Source organism: Centruroides vittatus, unplaced genomic scaffold (genome assembly GCF_030686945.1).
Source record: "Centruroides vittatus isolate TY-2023 unplaced genomic scaffold, ASM3068694v2 contig_891, whole genome shotgun sequence".
NCBI lineage: Eukaryota > Metazoa > Arthropoda > Arachnida > Scorpiones > Buthidae > Centruroides > Centruroides vittatus.
The window spans coordinates 305,183-324,778 of NW_027122582.1; the positions used below are offsets into that span (position 1 = coordinate 305,183).

The following is a 19,596-nucleotide window of genomic DNA, read 5'->3' on the forward strand; positions in this document are numbered from 1 at the left end:
CTTTCAGTGACTTGCAAACAGGACCTTTTGAATATTGTCCAACAAATGAACGATATTTATAGATATATATATCAATAAAAATTGTTTATTTGTTGAATACTGCATCTAAAAAATCCTGTTTGCAAGTCACTGAAAGCAACCCCTTATGCCTAACCCAGAAAATAAAAAATTAACTTTTTTTGCATACGTTAATTATAATTCTTGCAATACAAGATGTACATAAAATTTTAGCATTGTATAATGTAAAATGTATAAACGAATAATAGAAATGAATATTTAAATGTATAAATAAATAATATATAATATAATTTTATCTGTATTACCAATTTATGCTGTTTATCTTAATTATTATTTATATAACTCTTGTATTGAAAGTAGAATAGATGTAAGCAAGAGACGAGATAATTGACATCTAGGCGTTAAGTGTCGCCTGGATGTCAATTTTCTCGTCTCTTGCTTATTCAGAGATCGGCGTGAAGTCCACCATCGTCAGGATTATTATAGATCTAATAGAATAGATGTAAAAAACATTTTGGTATAGTATAAACATTTTTTTCTATTATATTTTTGTTCCGTTTTTTTTATTTTTTAAATACACTCAGTAATTAATATATATTATTCCTATATAGATTTATTAATTATAATAAACATACACTATTTAATATTATATGAAAATAACACTTTTTAATTAACATCTGAAATGAAGAAGTAATTGAATCGAGTCCCATCGCCATCTTTAATAACGCGCGACAGTAATTAATTGATTCTGAGCGCTTCGCGTTGCATCAATTTAAATAATTTATAAAAATTAAAATTATAAATATGTTTATAAAATAATTGACGATATCTGTTCGTAATAGTATTGTAAAACACACTGTACTTATAGTTTAGCATTTCTGATAAATTTTAATAAATATCTGAATTTTCGTATATTTTATATATAAAAATCGAAGAAAAAAACATAAATTTGTAAAACTTAATAAAAAAAATATCTACAACTTCATAACACATATAAGTATGAGAATCCATCAAAAAAAGATAGTTAATAATAATTAAAATTGAGAAAAAAAATAAAACTTTCAAGGTAAGGTAATTTCTGTGGTAAAATGTGAGGTAAGCGATCACGTGACGCCCGTCTCCCCATCTTCTGTAACCAAAACGGACGAGGTTGAAATAAAAGCCTAATCACCAGTAGAACTAAAAACAAACATCGGCGCGTGCCTAGAGCAATAAACTTGAACAGGAGCGAAGATGAAACACGACACTTTGTAATTTATGCTAATTACCTTCTAATATTAAAAAATTAAAATCATCAATAAATTATGATGAAATTAAAACTTTTTTGACTGAATTCGATTACAAACATATTAGTAAACTGGATTAAAGTAAAAATACCCGTTTTCCGATGTTAAATTTTTATTAATTAATTTTTTAAATTGGTGCCGAATTGACCGAGCGCGCGTGATTTCGATTTGACTGAGCGCGCGCGTGACGAAGGGTTAATTCAAAGTACGTTAAAATATGAAAATTTATATTTTATAAAATACAAGGGAAGGTCATTGGAAGGTGGAATCGGCGCTTCCATCGCTTCCAATGACGGCACGCCACTGGAAAAAGGGCTTCTTAGCACACATAGGGAGGAAATAAACACATTGAAATATTTCATTCGAAAACAATGCAGTTGATACGCGGATGGCAGAGTGGTTAAGGTAACAATCTATCGCGCTGGGGATCAGGAATTAAATCCAGACAAGTCGAAAAATCGCAGGAATTTTTTAGGAATATGCCGGGACCCACGTCTCACTACTGGGTCGTTCGAATGTAGACCTGCCGAAATCCATAATGGGATTTCTGCAGAAAAATACTTTTTTACTGCACACAAGCAGGAAGGAGAAAAAAAGTAAAACGCTAATTTATATGCTCTTAGATTATTTAAGAATTAAGCTGAAATCATATTTACCATATTTTTCTACATAAATTTTCAAATTTATGCTTAAAATATGAAGACATTTTAACACATTTAAGTAAAATTTACTCTTTTTTTTTTTTTGTAACTTTTTCCGCCCAGTGGGCACTAAGAGGGCCTCTTATAGCAAGTCCATTATGGGTTCGGTCAGGCCCACAATGAGGCGGCCGGGTGGTGAGGGACGGGGACCGACATATCCGGACGGACCACCCCCGAAAAATTCCTGGAGATTTCTCGACCCGTCCGGATTCGATCCCGGGTCCCCCAGGGCGGTAGGCTGCTAACCTTGACCGCTCAGCCATCCGGCCGCGGTAAAATTTACTCATAAATATATACTATTTGCCATAAAAGTATTATTATTATTACTCTATTTTCGAATTATAAATTACATAAGCATTCTGGATCGAAGCCAATTTGGTAAATATATACGTTTAAACAAAATTTGAATTATCCAATAATAAGCAAGAAATAGTATCACGTGACTAAATAGCACCCACCGATTGGTGTTGTCGGCCGGTACGATGCATTTTAATAAAATGTTTAGCAAAACAAAAATACGGAAACAAAAGACTTATTTATCAAAAATTCGAAATATTTCATTAATTTCAACCCAAAGAGATAATTAATTAGAATATAATTTAGGTCTTGTAATAATATTGTTTCCGTTATTTGGGCGTGGCTTAATGACGTAAAGCGTTGAAATTGATGAGTCCATCTTGGCACATTGTGAAAATTGTAAACAACGTTTAAAGGGACATAAATTGTAATTTGAATACTTCGTTTTAGAAGTAAATATTTACATTTAATTCAGAAATGTGCAAAGGATGACATAATACTGGTGAAGAATAAAAACATATTTTTTTATTCTTTTAGTTCCTTGTTTTTTTAGGTATTTTTTGATTTTAAGTTTTTAATTCATTTTAAAAAATGGTGAAAGATTTGATGCCAAAACTACAAGAGGTGAATTATTATTGTTATTATTATTTTGTTTGTTTTATTTTTTTAATTGAGTTTTTATATTTATTTCACTGTAGATTAATTTATATTAATTTTTTGAGGTTAATGTTACCGTAGGTGCCAAGATGGTGGATCGTCTCTGATTCCAGCAAGGAAACTGTAGGATGCACGTTCCAACCTAACCTAACCTAATAAATTACCATAATTATTAGCAACCAAATTATTAGAATAGGTTAAGTTAGGTTAGGTTAGAACGTGCGTCCCACAGTTTCCTTGCAGGAATCAGAGACGATCCGCCATCTTGGCACCTAGGGTAACATATTAACATTTTTCGATAACACATTTAATTTCAATTATTTAAATATAATTTTATTGATTTTTGCAATTCATAAACATGCTTTATGTAAATGTGCTTTGTTCACTATAATAAAAACAGAAATGTTTACAAATCTTTCAATGAAAATAGTAAATAAATAAAAGTTATTGTAGAAAACACTTTGTTCAAATAAATTATAAGTTATTTTAAAACAATGAATTAATTAATTTATTTATGTTTACGTAGAAGTAGTTTAAAAGTGTAAGGTTTTATCTCTGATATCCTGCTTGGGTAGTAGCAATCTCTAAGCAAACCAATAAATGATTGGTCTAGGAATAACTCTTAGCAAGATATTCTTCTCCAAAGATATTTCTTGAACTTAATTAGTAGAGATGTAATCTATTACGTGTATATATATATATATATATACAAATACACTCACTACAGCCGTAAATGAATGGATAGTGAGTGTATTTGCTTATATTATCAGGTTTCGTTGATTGTATATATATCCAAATGCTCTTTAGGAAGAATATTACATTTTGTATATTATATATATTTAGTAAATTAATAATTTTCTACAATATACAAAGTCTATAAAGTCTCCAAACAATTTGTTTTCAGGTAATTATATAAATGCACTAAATTCAAATAGTAATTAAAAAAAATAGTGATCACAAAGTATCTATGCTTATTAGTCAGAAGTTTCCTGTATTCTTTCTATTCTCTATATGAACTTTAATTTTTCTTATATTTTTCTGACCATAATCATCATCAATACTAATGGTTGGAAGTCATTAAAACAGTTTTCTGATAACTGCCTTTTAGGTCTTCAATTGTTGTAAGGCAGAGTTGATAAATTTACTTTTTCACAAGACTTCAAAGCAACTTGATATGTCATTTAGATATGGTCTGGTTTCCCATGTCCAATTATGTCAGATTATATCCAATCTAGTATCCACTGAATTTGTTGAGATATTCTCTAACTTAGAGAACCATGATATAATCTCATGCATAAGAGTTTGTCACCACTATAGCAATGGTGTCATTCAGCCAGTTTGGTTGAACCAGTTGAAAAATGTGCAAAATATTATTTTATATAATTCATTTACAATTAAGTATTTTTTTTTGTCTCCATGTGTCAGTTCACATAAATAATAATCCACAATTATTACCAAATATTCTGCAAATCTTATGGTAGGAAGGTAGTAGACAGTGGTGTAGCAAACACAACTGGCGCCCGGAGCGCGACACTTTATTGGTGCCCCCTCCTTCTCCAGAAACACATAGTTTGTCTTGGAGACCATTTGGGCGCCCCTCTGTGAATGGCACCCGGGGCATGATACACCCCCTTGCTCCCCTCGCTATGCCACTGGTAGTAGAAGCATAGTAACCACTATGGTTCTGTTGTAATGAGAAATTATTGATTATTGTGTGAATTAATCAAAATAAATAACTTCAACATTAGTTCCCATATTTTTTAATAAAAACTGTCTTATGGTTGATATCCTAAGACAGTTTTTGTTAAAAAGTATTATATATTTAGTGTGTCATTGTTAGAACTAGGACATCTAGGCACTAAAATTCATATAAATAGTTAACTTACATGATTTTTATAATTGTTGATATAAATTTGTGCCTAAGTGTCCTGAATTATTTATTATTAGTCACTACTAATAACAATTTATATTAAATGCTCATGCTGAAAAGAATATATTCTTTTCAAACCAAGTAAAAGCACTGGAAATAATAAAAACAAAATAATGGAAAATGTGGAAAAGATGTAAGATGTTATTACAGTTAAACATTCAGATGCTTATAGAAGCATTTTGTTCACTGAGAACTATAAGTTTGATTACCAGGAGCTATGATAATACAAACTGTTATGGACAACATAAATAGTAGATTGTAAAACAATGAAGGAATCCCTGTCATCTTCAGTTTAGTATCATTTTTTTAATTTATTGAACCCGTTAGCGTATGTAGGAATATTTTACTGTCTATTGGTTAGGAGGAGGAAGAAATGTAGATTATCTACCAAAATTATTGAAATCTTCCATCTCCAAAAATGAGCATATCAAAAGAGGAGCTTATGGTGCTGCACCCCTTGATCAGATTTGTTACTTTAAAATAAAAATAAACATAAATATAGTAATGCATATTGCATGGCTTCAATTATGTAAGATTAAGAATATCAAGTACTTCTTTGAGAAAAGACTTAGGACATGTTCTTTGGTCCTCCAAATCTGCCTTGAACAGCACTTATATTCTCAGAATCCTGGATACACCATGTTGAAAAATGATACGAGGATTAATAGAAAGCAAAGAGATTCTCAACCAACATATTCCAGATACAATTAAGTAAGGAAAATTTTGAAAATCATTTTAGTTAGTTTTATAGAAGTTCAGAATGTCCTTATAATTACTATAACAAAGAAAACATTGGGAAATGCCTTGCTAATTGAAAATATTCACCATTTTATGACCATTAATCTTTCTGGGAAACCTTTAATAGGTTCAGATATGATATATTGATAAAGCTGTGGTCAAAATTTGTTTCTTTTGGAAAACAAACCAGTGGTACCATTCTAATTTGCTATGTACCAATGTGATCCAGTACTAATAAAATTTTAGAATGTTTCTGTCAATTATACTTTTTATTTAAATACAAAACATATCTGATTTTCATTACTTTCAAAACAATTTTAAATTACAATATTTATATAGTTAACAGATAATGATTTTATGAAAATTTCAAATAAATAGATCAATAATATTAACACTGTTTGTTCAAATGGAAATTAGTTTTATATATCATTAATAATGCAGAGACATATCTATATCAAAAAACTTTCTCACTCATGAAACTCAAACAAAATTCTTCTTTGAATACTATAGCAAGTGAAGCAAAATCTATGTCACATTGCTTCTGATTTACATATTTTTGTCACAGAAAAGAATTTTGTTCAAATAATATCAAGAGATAAAAGCAGGAGTAATAACAGTGGCGTAGCAAGGGGGTGCAAGAGAGTGTATCATGCACCGGGCGCCACTTGCAGAGGGGCACCCAAATGGTCTCCAAGACAAACTATATGTGTTTCTGGAGGGGAGAGGGGGACGCCAATAAAGTGTCGTGCCCCAGGTGCCAGTTATGTTCGCTACGCCACTGGGTAATAAGCAATTACCATGATATGAAATTCTATCTGAATTGCTTCAGATGATTTTATAATAATTTTTAAAAGTAATGACTAGATTCATCACACCAAAATATTATCTAATTAAAGAACAAGATAACTACCATCTATCAGTGTTAAATGATTTTTATTAATGCTAGCTAATGTCCTTTTGTCGAAAAAGGAATTTTCTTAGCAACAAATTTTCAAAATATACAATGACCTATTATTAATAACAGAACATAATTAGTTTTATTTTAATAACCATGTCTATCTTCAGAAACAAGGTATACCCTTGAGTTAACCACTTTCATTAGAAATATTGAATTTAGTATTTTCTCAGACCATCTCATAACCTATTTTCTGTTGCTATACACCAGGTACTGTACATAGGTGATATTCTTTTAGCATAGGATGGAACAACTGACAAATTGTCACAATTTGTACAGCTTTTTTCATCAGTATACTCTTCTATTAGTTTTACCACAGAAAGTGAAAAAAGCAACAAGATTAATTTCTGGTTCTACTAATTTAGAGAACTCCCATAGGCATTAGCTATGGTGTGTATCATAAATTCAATTTATGCCCTTACATAATACCTGCCAAATTGTTCCAATCACTTTCATCACTTCACTTATTCACTTCCATTTTCACAATATTTAATATGCAAGAAATTACAGGTTACCGCAACAGCAACCTCAAAGCAGGATACATGACTGCAAAATTTATACATACCTGGGTATGCATTCCCACCTGCAGCATTAATTACAAAGAAAGAGGAGCTTACATTTATAACACCATCCATTCCATACCTAAGGACCATCTCATTACCCATTGCCAAAAATTTAGAAAATGTGGACTATTTTCTCAATTAAACCTCAAATAACTTATGTAGACTCCTCTGCAACAACAGAGATGTATTCATGCTAGAAAAATCAAATGTTTATTTGGTTTTGTTACGACAGTTGAATAATGGCGCATACTTTTTTACATTAGAGCCATGATAAGAACATCAGAATGATCTCTAATAATAAGTGCTTTACAGAACTTTCTAGAAGTATAATGGAACAAAATTGTGTGCCTATATGGAATGAGATTCTACTTCTTGTACATTGTGTTAACAAAAATATTACTTTCATCTTGTAAGTTTTATTTATTGAAAAACAGACCCTATAATAAATTCATGTTGGAACTCCTAAAAGTTTGGGTATTACTCTTCAAAAATTTGGACTTACAACATGTCACCATGACTATAATTATAAGTTCATTAACATCGTTAGGTATAATACATGTTTATTTGCTGTTGATATTGTCTTGTAAAATGTATTTCCATTTTTTTTTCAATATATCTGCTACCAGTGTATTTGTTTTTAGAGCTAACATCTTTCTGTGGACATGCTATTCTCATGCCTAAGTTTGTTTTTAATATAACTTTGCACTTTTCAAAAATTTTGTATTTATATTGTATTAAATTTTATTCTAATGTTCCTAAATTTTGTTCTTTTCTTCACCTGAAGATGACACACAAAACATTGAAAGTGCTTGTGATGATGTAATAAGTAATAAAAATCATTTAATGCTGATAGACATTTGTTCTTTAATTGGATTGTAATAATGTATATAATTATTTACTGTGATCAGTTAAGAGGAAATTCTCTTAATTATAAATTTTTGGTATAATTTATCAAAAAATTAATTGTTTATATATATACGAGGCGTGTTTTTAAAGTAAGTAACGTTTTGAAATATAAAAAAAACAAGCAAACATTTTTAACAAAACTTTTATTTATGTGAAAGCCCATGTTTTACACTACTTTTCTACATAATTCCCATTAATATTGAGACACTTATCATATTGTGGGACCAGCTTTTGTATTCCATCCTCAAAGAATGTTGCCGCCTGATGAGACAACCACTGCAGAACTGTTGTTTTGACTTGGTCGTGATTGTTATGGCGCTGCCCTGCCAGATGTCTGTTCTCTTTCACTAGAGTGAAAGAGAACAGACATCTGGCAGGGCAGCGCCATAACCACGTCTGTTCTCTTTCACTAGAGTGAAAGAGAACAGACGATTCACGATTGAAAAAGTGGACTGTAGACAGTCCACTTTTTCAATCAAATCGTCGATAATGACTGAAGGTCGCCCACTTCGTTCCTCATCATGAATGTTTGTGCGGCCATTACTAAAGGTCCTAACCCATTTTCGTACCATTCCATCACTCATAACGCTTTCACCATAAACTTCACTGATTTGGCGATGAATTTCAGTCACTTTTGAGCCTTTAGCACTGAGAAAATGAATAACGGCACGCACTTCGCAGTCGGCAGGATTCTCAATGAGCGGCAGCATTTCAATAATACGCAAACAACAGTAAACACAGTCGACTGGCTCTGTAATGGCATTTGTGGCTTCCCAACAGATGTAGGTACACAGCGCGCATGCACTAAGTGCCGACTGCAGCGCTCCAGCGGCGTTATATTAAAACGGTACTTACTTTAAAAACATGCCTCGTATATACAGGTATCATTCATGTAACGTGGTAGTTATGTTCCAAAAAAGTGTCAAGTTATGTGAACCCATGCTATACAAAACAAAAAACTAGTGCAAAACATAGGGTTAGGTTTCAAAAGTTAACAAAAGTGTACAGTAATACCCTGAGTTATGTAACATGCGACTTATGTAAATTTGCAGTTACATAAAATGTAAATCTCAAAAATTGGAAAAAAGTCTGAGTAGAGTAACATGTAATTTTACAAAGAATTATTTTATTTCAAGCATTCATTCATTCATTCATTTTCTTTCTCTCTTTTCCTTTCTTTCTTTCGCACTGTACCGATTTATTACTTTATTGCTCTGCTAATCCTTTACTTTTCGGTCTAATTGTAAGCACATATGCAAGAATACCAGGCACTCTTCCTTGTAAACAATTCTTTTATACAAAAAAATAATAAATAATATATATACAGTACACATATAATAATAAACAAAGTATTGAGTTATTAATTACGTAGTTACGCTTAAGCAATTTTCAAATTCGACTTGCATATAGTTTGAGTTATGTAAAAGTCTATGGTCCACATTACATACGTAACTTGGAGTATTACTGTACTATTCTTTTTCTTTACTAAGAGAAATATATTTATTAAAGTTATCAATAATTTATTTCCAATTTTTCATTCAATAATTAACTAACAATCACAAGTACTGTATTATGCATTAATATTAATATCAGTTAAATAAGGTGTTTTCTTTTTTACAAAATATTGTCATCTTCTGAGCTTCTTTGTTGATCTTGATTAGAAATATCGGCAACATTTCCATATTTTTTATTTTTATTGTAGAAAATTTTTAATGGATGATTGAAATAAAAATATGTTATTAATCAAAAATTTGATCTAGCAGGCAGCATTTGTTCAGTCGAGTGAGTACCGAGTGACTTTTTTCTGGAATTTGCGTTTGAATACCGAATTGTTCAAATCGGAACAGTTCGATACCAAGATACCACCATAATTCATTCGTCATTTTTACAAATGATTGCTTACCTACAGTTAAAGCTTAATAACATCTAAAAACGTTTAAATAAATTTTACTAAATACAAAGATTAATCTATAAAAAGCAAAACACAATAACACTCTTAAACACTAAAGTCTGAAAACAATGAAGATGACACCCAGTTGATAGGAAAGCTAGGACAAGGAAGAAAAAAAATTGCACCATCAGTTTTCATTAAAGTAAACCTGACTAAAGGCACAAAAAAAAAACGTTAAAAATTTCAATATTGTAAAATTCATGGGCAAATTTGAGACAATATGCATGAATTTTGGGTCTGAAAGCTCTTGGGAACTAATACTTGTTACTATGTTTCACTCCAATAAAGTAACTTTTGGTATGTTGGAGCATTAATGAATGTTCAAAATATTATGTAGTAAATATTTTTATATTCTATAAATGATTTAAGATTTCCAAAATTAGGTGAATATAAAGATATATGTATATATAACAGTCTTTAATTCTGAACAACTCCAAAAGAACATTCGTTTATATGAATTTGGAATTAGAATATTTTTTTTAAAGTTGCAGAATGACTTTTTTTACTTAATGCAAAACAATGCTAAGTTCTTTAAAAAATATAATAAATAATAATCTGCTTAATTGGAATTCACTTTAATAATAAAATGTTTCTCAAGTACTTTAGGGCAACCAAAGCCATCATACCTATAAGGAATGAGACTTCGTTTCTTGTATAGTATATGGATAGTGTGAGAGTCACGCAAATGTACAATAGTCCACGAAAGGCAGTACACGAATAAATAACGACAATTATTTATTTTTTATTTGATTAGTAATACACAGGATTCTTTGTGGATTCCAACTCTGAGCATTACAAAATATCCAAAATCAGAGCAAGGGGTCAAGTAAATACAAATCAAGGGAATCTGTTTGCGACAAATAAGTAAAAGACAAAGTTGTAATCTTACAACTAATACTTACACTAAATTATAAACTAAAAGAGGAAGGAAAGGTTTAACAAAAAAGGTTTTAGTATGATAGAAAAGGAGGTTATAAAAAATACCTGGGTTTTTTGTCTGGTCTTGATGCTCTTCTGATGGGGAACTACTATAAATCCTGTTTCCCAATGATCTTTAATTAGATGTCTTCAATGATCCTCCTTATACAAGGGATGTTCGTCTCTCTCTCCTCACGTTAACCGGGTCTTTTCTCTCTTTTGCAGGCCATCTTTGTCTCCCTTTATCCTTCTAGACGACGAGCAGGAGCGTACCTTTCACACGTCTGCCTTCACCGAGAGTCCGACCCAAGAATTTACCTTCTTATTTGTTATAGTAGCCTCAGGGCCTTCACTTCCCATTGTTAATGTTGTTCTTAGAAAGGGTTACCCCACTCACAGGAAAGGAATGTTAGTCAAAAATTCGAGAAAAAAAAGGGGAGAACAAAGAAGAAAGAAAACTTAAAACTAAACTTATATCTAAAATATATACAGTAATATGGCGTATCGCCATAATAGAAAAGTTACTTTTATCTAGTTTTTTAATAAATAAAACCTCGAGATTTTATTTATTGAAAAACTAGAACCATGAAACAAATCCATGCTAGAACTCCCAAGAATTTGGGTATTACTTTTCAAAAATTTACACATTTAACATGTCACCATGATAACTTGTTATTAAAATGAATAAAGTATATTATTATTTGACTCATTTACATTGTTTTTAGTGTTTTTCATTTTTTAAAAATAATTATTTTAAGTAATAGTGAATAGTTAATATTAAGTAACAGGAATTGTTATGAAGAATATCCATATAATTCCATGTTAATATGTAATTATGTTAATCCATGTTAATCTTCCACATTATAAAAGTAGAACGATTTATTATTATTATTAAGGAGGAATTATTATGCTTATAATTGTTGCACATACGTATGCATGTATGTATATAGCAGTACATAAATATATGCGGAAAAACGAATATTTACAACTGTATTTTCTTTAAACTCAGAAGAATTGAATACAATGTTCTTCAGTAGAACAAAAATAGTAGAATATTTTCGTAAAATCATTATTTATAGTTAGATGTATTATATTCATTTTTTCTTTAAGTAAAAAAAAATATCATTTGAAATCATTTGCCAATCATATCAGATGATATAAATTGATGTCAATTGGCAGGAAGTAATATAAAATAACAAATAACGAGACTCCCGCAATCATCCATTTTATATAAGTTATAAGAGAAATTATTGGAAGTATTAAATTAGAGAAATGACACAAATCGTCAAATGCTTATGTAAATTTAACTACTCTTCTTTTTCAATGAATTTTGGTAGATGAGCTGAACTTGTGGAAACATTATTAATTAAACATTTAAATTTCAGTAAGATTGCTATTTTAATTAATTGGAACTTTCAATTTGATTTTGAGCTTTTAAGTGTTTGAATTCAGTAACGATAATTGATTTAGTATATTTAAATTAAAAAGTAACAATTTAACAACAGTACTGTAGAATCTTGGTGTAATGACAGATATTGCTGTCAGTCGTTTAATGTTTTATCAAAATTAGCTTTTCCCTAAACAAATAAAACTTTTCTTATTGTAATTAGAATTTTCGTTTTCTTGTTATCTTCAGGTAAACATCATGAAAAGAGATCTTAAATATGTCTACCAGCCTCAACATGTGGCTGATAAGGTGCAATTGTTATAAATCTTAACCAGCATTTTAACTTATTAATGAGAAACATTAATAAGTTAAAATGTACAGAGGTCCTGTTTTCTTGTATAAAATGCTTTTCAAGCCAGATCAGCTCATCATCAGATACCTTCTTAAATTCATTAAATTGAACAACCAAATCAACAGAACTTCCAGTATAACATTCTACAGTCCAAAGCAAATTTCCGGTTGAAAATTTCAAAATTAAAAAAAATTTCTCGCAGAACATTACGGATTTATGCTTTCAAACATTGGAACAATTTATATAACTAATTTTTAAATCTTACAAACTTTTAAATTTTGAACTCCGTTATAACTTATGATGATCATTAATTGGTCTTTGAATTAACTTATTGCAGAGTTTTTCAAAACTGTAGTCATTGCACAATACAAAGCACAACTTTATATAATGATATGGTAATGTTAACACATCTTAATGGTTAAGAGAGTTTTTTATACACTCTGCATTCATTCAAAATTCATTTGCATTTCTTTATCTGGCTTCTTGGAGTCTATTAGCATCCTGCTCCTTGGGTCAAGTCCCAGTTCCTCCCATCTTTCGTTAATGATGAGATCTCCCTCTTTGGCCATTGTGAGTTCTTGGAGCATCCCTTTTCTTTGGCATTATAATCCTGGCCTCACCCCAGTGTAATTAGGTCTTATTATTAATATAAATGTATTCTGTTAATGTTATATTAACCAGTTGATATTGTTTCATGTCATTTTGTCACTTGAACTCATTGTTAATCGAGAATAAATCATTATTTCAAAATATTTATATTAGAAAAAATAGTTTTAATTAGAATAAGTTTTACTGTGCTAATGTAATTTTGAACTGATACTATTTACAATTTCAGTATCTTAAACGACAAGATCAAACTTCACACAATGTGGATGGATTACAAGAATCTTTAATAACAAATTTTTTAACTAAAGTAAGATATATTTTCTTTAAATAAATTTTAATTTAATCAATTTATATTTATATAATGAAAAATAATGATAATTTAATTAATATTTTTATTTATTCAAAATTTTAGGCTGAACAAATACATTCGGCAATTGAAGAATTTGAAAGTAAAGTAAAAAGCATTCAGTTAGAATATCGTTCTGTATTATTTAATCCATTTGCAGATGAAGGTATTTTTTTTTTTTTCATTTTAATCCATTGATACTAAATGTATTAAACTGCTTTTCATAATGATAAACTCTCTTAAATTGTAAAATATATTAGTCTTTAGTGTTTATTTATCCGTAAATTTTAAAACAGAAATACCTACCGAGTCTGACAGATTTGATGGTTTATTTATAAAACTCAAATCTACTATTTCCAAATTTTTCACAAATTCTGAAAAATTACTTTATTGAATTCTCAAACATAATAACTTACATTCACATCCAAATCAAATATATTACCAAAAAACACTTCTCAAAATCAGACAGACAGTCTTATGTCATTCTGATATTAGTCGAATCTGATAAATTCAATTCTTTAACCAAAAATTTCTCATAGAAACTGCACTTATCACTTTTTCGGAAGTATTTTTTGTTAATATGTCACCTTGAAATGGATTTTATCATGGTATACAAAGGTATATGCTATATATATGCATTAAATTGAATTGCTCTGCTCAGTGATAGCTGTTCAAATTTACTCACGAGATATCTCCTAGATATTCGAGATTCTTTACATGCTACAGTTACTGTATTGTGTTATACATTGTTCTCAGAATCTATATAGTTATATTTGCCATTTTGTTTTGAATATTCTTAAAAACTCAGGCATTTGCATTTTTAAATAAACTGCAATTTTGTAATACGAAATTATTTGATAAGATTATAGATAATGCCAAGTTGTCTCATTGCTAGTTGTTCTAATAACAAAAGTAGAAATGGAAATGAAATAAAATATTTTTGATTTTCAAAAAATAAGGATATGAGCAAACTTGTTATTTTTTAAATTTCACATAAATAAAATCTTGTGTACTTTTACTAATAACTACTTTTGTCATCACTAAGCACCAGAACTTTATGCATTTGTATTGAAGATAGGTAAAATGCATATTTAAACTAATCTATATCTATATATATAATCGAGACGAGTTGATAATGATAATAATTATCAGCGCAGAGCCCAAACGGTTAAGAGTTGAAAGTTGAAATTTGGTACACAGTTAGGGTACGTCACGAGAACGCATGCTAAGAAGGGATTTTTCAAAATTCCTCCCCACGGGGGAGAGGGACAGGATTAAGTCTTAACACTTTCATCAACAATGGAAGTGTTAAGTAACAATGGAAGTGTCAACAATGGAAGCATTAAGAATAGAAGAGTCAACAATGGAAGTGTTATGCAACAATGGAAATGTTAAGAGCACAAATGGTTAGGAGTTGAAATTTAGTACATAGTTATTTTGGCCAACTGAATAAAGGATGAAAATTTGCCCAGTGTTTTAAATCAACTGTCACTGCATTGTGTCTACGCAAGAAAAAAACAATGGAAGTGTTACTTAACAATGAAATTGTTAAGAGAAAGTGATGTGCAGATGCAGTTTTTTTCATTTTTGCGGGAAATTGAACATATTTTTAGATCCATGTAAAAATTCTCTAATTAGTCTGGAAACAGGGAGACCCAATTCTTGCATTCTGTGAAAACGGGTAAGGTTGACTATAACGTAATAATCTTAATCTTCGCTATCGTTACTTTTGCCCAAGCAACGCCGGGCCTACCTGCTAGTTTTTTATAAATGCACATTTTTAAATTTTGATGAATAAATGCATAATTGATACCTTCTTTCCACTACAGTTTACTTTAAAAATATGTTGAAAAAATTATCAATTTAATTTCACTGGGATTTTACTCCATAAAATTCAAGCACATATTAGACACAGGCATCCCTTTTTATTGAAAATGTCCAAGCCCTGTATGATAAGAGCAAATGAAATTAAAGCCTTTGTGTACTAAACTGAAGTGTTAGCAAGCAAATTTTTACAGATTATCCTTCTACTGGTTGTTTTCTATCAGCTGATTAAATTTCATCACCTTACATTCAGTAAAATTTTATTCTTTAATATCAAACACAAAGAAGACATTCATTAAATATCCAGCTCTTAAATTTTTTAAACAATGTGAATCTGATTTCAGATTGACTTCCAAGGCAGTGGTTACTCGCTTAGGGTATATGGATAGAAGTTGCCATTTATTACATGGACCACTGAAAAGGTAAAATTAATTCTCAATAAAATGGATTGTGAGAAAGCAATGGTTGTTGCCATTGCAAAAGAATAGTTAATGGATTACAAAATGTTAATGGATTAAATTTGTTAATCCATTAACATTTTGTAGAACTGTCAGCACCTGCTAGTTTCTACCTATTTCGGTTACCAGTTTGGAAACTACAGATCTTCCATTAAGCAAAGCAATTTAAATTGTGAATAAAGTATGTAACATACTACTGAAAAAACAAAAGTAGCCCATCTGAAAGATTTACAAAAAGCTACAGGACAAAAATCCAGGATTTTTGGAGCATCAAGTATATCCAGCATTCTACAAGGAAATAGAGAATGTATTTCTGATCTAACAACTGACTAACAATAAAGTTAAATAAGCACCAAATACACCGACTTGCATGGAAAGAAGTTTCTCTAAATATAAATCTATATTTTTTGAGGAAAGGCAAAGGTTCAATTTTGTAAATGTATTTAGTGGTACTTCAACTATTAACTGTTGAGGAATAATGTTCAGTATCAATAAATGATTTTAAGTTGTTGTTTTATTAAATCATAATTTAAAAATGCATATTTCAAGCATTTAAAGTGCATAAATGTATGCATATTTCAGCAATTTATAAATTCATAAAGATCTGGTCCTTAATCATCACAATTTGCTTTGTAGTATTTTCATAAAGACTAAAAGTTGTAAATGTATTTTATTTTTCAGTCTATAGCATTGTATTATTATGGCTACAAGTGATATATCAATTTTATCAATTTATGCATTTGTTAAAAATGGATTAGCACAATTAATATATATGGATGTAGAATTATTTTCTTTACAGAAAGTCTGAAATGGTATAGACTCCATTATAGACAACAGGTTCAACAAAGAATGGTTATACATAGGAGCCATTGCACATTCTCTGGATGCACATATTAAGGAGCATTTGTATTCCTTCAAAAAGGACCTACCATCTACTGCTGTGTTTGCTCTAAAAATGACATAAAAGTATCTCTTGATGAAGACCTCATACTTCATCCTGTCACAGACCAAGCCTTTTAAAACATCTTGAGAAATTAGAAATGTATAAATTTTATAAGGCTTCCACTAGAAGTGCAGCCATAAATTATAGAGATGTCGAGACCTTACCTACAGCTTGGGAATCAGTATTTTGGATGAACTTTGTCAATTCAGATGCCTTTGAATTTTGATCCAAATGACACAGCAGTTTTAAACATGGAATTTCAATGGGAATACCATTGTCTCCTATGGAAAACTGAACATCTACTGTACTTTGTTGTTAATTTTTCTTGGTATCTTACCCACCATAACTAGCCTTTTATGCGCCCGGTGCGAGCTTTGTAACTACGCCCCAAAACTTGGTCCAGGTCATTTCTGCACCCCACCCAGAGTCTGCGCCCTGTGCCTGGGAACCGCCAGCACCGCCATAGTTATGGCACTGATCTTACCATCAAGATAAATTAATAAAACTTTTCAGATATATAGATCGGACATTTTACTCTTCAATGGTATATTATTATTTTTTTCTCAGTTTGTAACAGTCTCCATTAGGGGGTGCAAAAATTCAAACAATTCTTGTTTTGATTGTTTCACACAGTAAATGTCCATATAAAAATCTATAAAAAAAATTAATGGATATAGCCCTTATGTAATTGTATCACATAATTTTTATTTGATCAAAATTGGCAAAGTCTTTTCTGAGATATCTGAGAAAAACCACAGAAAGTTTTTAAATTTTTGCATCGCAGCACATGTGAGTTCAAAGCTGAAATTTGGTGTAGAATAATTTGACCCACCAAAAAAGTTTTGGCCAGTTGCAGATTTAGGCAGTAATACTCTTTGGAATGAGATTATACAGTTTTCAATATATAGAACAATTAAAGATTATTATTTTTTAAAACAAGTATTTAATCTTAAATTATATTTTATGAATAGAAACTAAAAAGACATTGGAGCAACATGCTGCTGAATTATACAGAAATGCAAACAGAATATCTACAGACTTAAAAGGTAAGCAGAAATAATCAAATTTTGATATAATACTTATACTTTATCATCCCACCATTGCTCCCTTGTCCTATTTAAGTAAGATCTGGTTTTGTTATTTTAGCCATCAATCCATTCTATTGTTAATGTATCCCTCCTATATTCCTAATTCTAACATATTTTTCTAGTAACTAACATTCAAGATTTTTTGGACTGTTTGTATTGTCTTAGATATAAGTTCCCAATTTTCCTTATTAACACAGTCATTTTTTCACAATATGATCTAACCATTCAAGTTCATTTTTCTTCAATTTATCTTATGTATTATTTACATCTGATTTATTTGTAATCAGTCTATTTTTGATTTTATTTCTTATTGTTATTCTGCTCATCCATACATTTTACATAATGAAATTTATTTAATACAATTTAATTAACTTTCTTACCTTTACATTGTGGAAAATATTTGTATTAAAAGGATTTACTTCATACTATTCATAATATAAAGAGATTCTTATATTCTCACACTGATGGACTGATTCTTTATTTTGTGACTATTAATCAATAATAGCGAGGTTGAGGCCCGAAGTTTTAAACACGAAAATGTGTACATCGGACGTTCAGCGCCGCTTTCCTGTAAGCCTAGAAGTTTGACAATGGCGTTTGGAAAGTAAGTGGAATCATGCTCGACATTCCAAACGCCATTGTCAAACTTCTAGGTTTACAGGAAAACGGCGTTCAACGTCCGACGTACACGTTTTTGCGTTTAAAACTTCGGCCTCAAACTCACTAATAAGAAGTCTCAAAATTCTTATAATTATTATGTATTTTTATAATGTAGGTATGATTAGAGATATTAAGACCAGATGTGCTGAAACTGCCAGTGAAGCAGATATCAGAGTGTATGAAACACAGGTAAATATTATTTAATAGAAGTAGAATTAATTATATATTGAAAATAATAACCATTGGTGTTAAGTGGGGCAGATAAATAAAATAAAATTAATTTTACTTTATTTGTTTGCTTTACTAAATGTTAATAAAATCAGAATTTGCTTAAATGCCATCCAGTGTTTTTGTATTATCATCTTTTAACAATAGCTAGTGTATAATTGAAATAAGAAATTCCAGCAATTTAAACTATTGTATCTTGCACAAATAACAATTAAAACAATCAATGTTTAATATTTGAAACACTGGTTAAGTCTGATAATGATTGCATACTCTCAGCTATATGTTGAAGCTGATAGAGTGAAAAGCATAATATATGATATTAGTAGTAAAATAAAGAATTGAAGGAATGGACATAAGATTGCAATTGCTCATCTCATACAAAACATCTTTCACTAAACTACAGATCATAACTTTTAATGGCATAAATCTACAGTATTGGCTATTGTATCTAAATGCTAAACTTTTAAGGTAATAAGTAGGCTACTCTTTACTCAAAGAAAGTACTTTGGTCTAAAGTACAGTTAGGTCATAATCATGCGCTAATGTTAATAATTACATGGACTTTAGAATTAAATTTAACAATTTAGAATATTCTGGAAGAAAAAATGATTTAAAGTAGTTCTTTAAAAATCTATAAATATCTCAAATAATAAGGCAAACAAATTGCTGTACTGAATCAGGCTCCTTTACTGCTATTATTAATAATTAAATTCTAAGAAATTTGGTATTAGAGTAGGCTTATGTGCCATCTCTTATTAAATTTGATAAGAGATGGCACATAATG

The 19,596-nt window shown here is 30.0% G+C and overlaps 1 protein-coding gene across 4 annotated transcripts in view; it reads left to right on the top strand.

Moving 5' to 3' along the window:
- The first annotated feature begins 2,819 nt into the window (after nucleotides 1-2,819).
- Nucleotides 2,820-19,596, top strand: part of LOC136983903 (syntaxin-1A-like) — a 48,060-nt gene continuing 31,283 nt past the window's right edge. For all 4 annotated transcript variants that reach the window (XM_067280789.1, XM_067280787.1, XM_067280791.1 and 1 more), the window contains exons 1-5: nucleotides 2,820-2,926; nucleotides 13,495-13,572; nucleotides 13,678-13,777; nucleotides 17,808-17,882; nucleotides 18,700-18,773. In XM_067280789.1, the coding sequence (XP_067136890.1) occupies nucleotides 2,894-2,926; nucleotides 13,495-13,572; nucleotides 13,678-13,777; nucleotides 17,808-17,882; nucleotides 18,700-18,773 (360 nt within the window). In that variant the 5' untranslated portion in view covers nucleotides 2,820-2,893. The remainder of the gene's footprint in view (nucleotides 2,927-13,494; nucleotides 13,573-13,677; nucleotides 13,778-17,807; nucleotides 17,883-18,699; nucleotides 18,774-19,596) is intronic.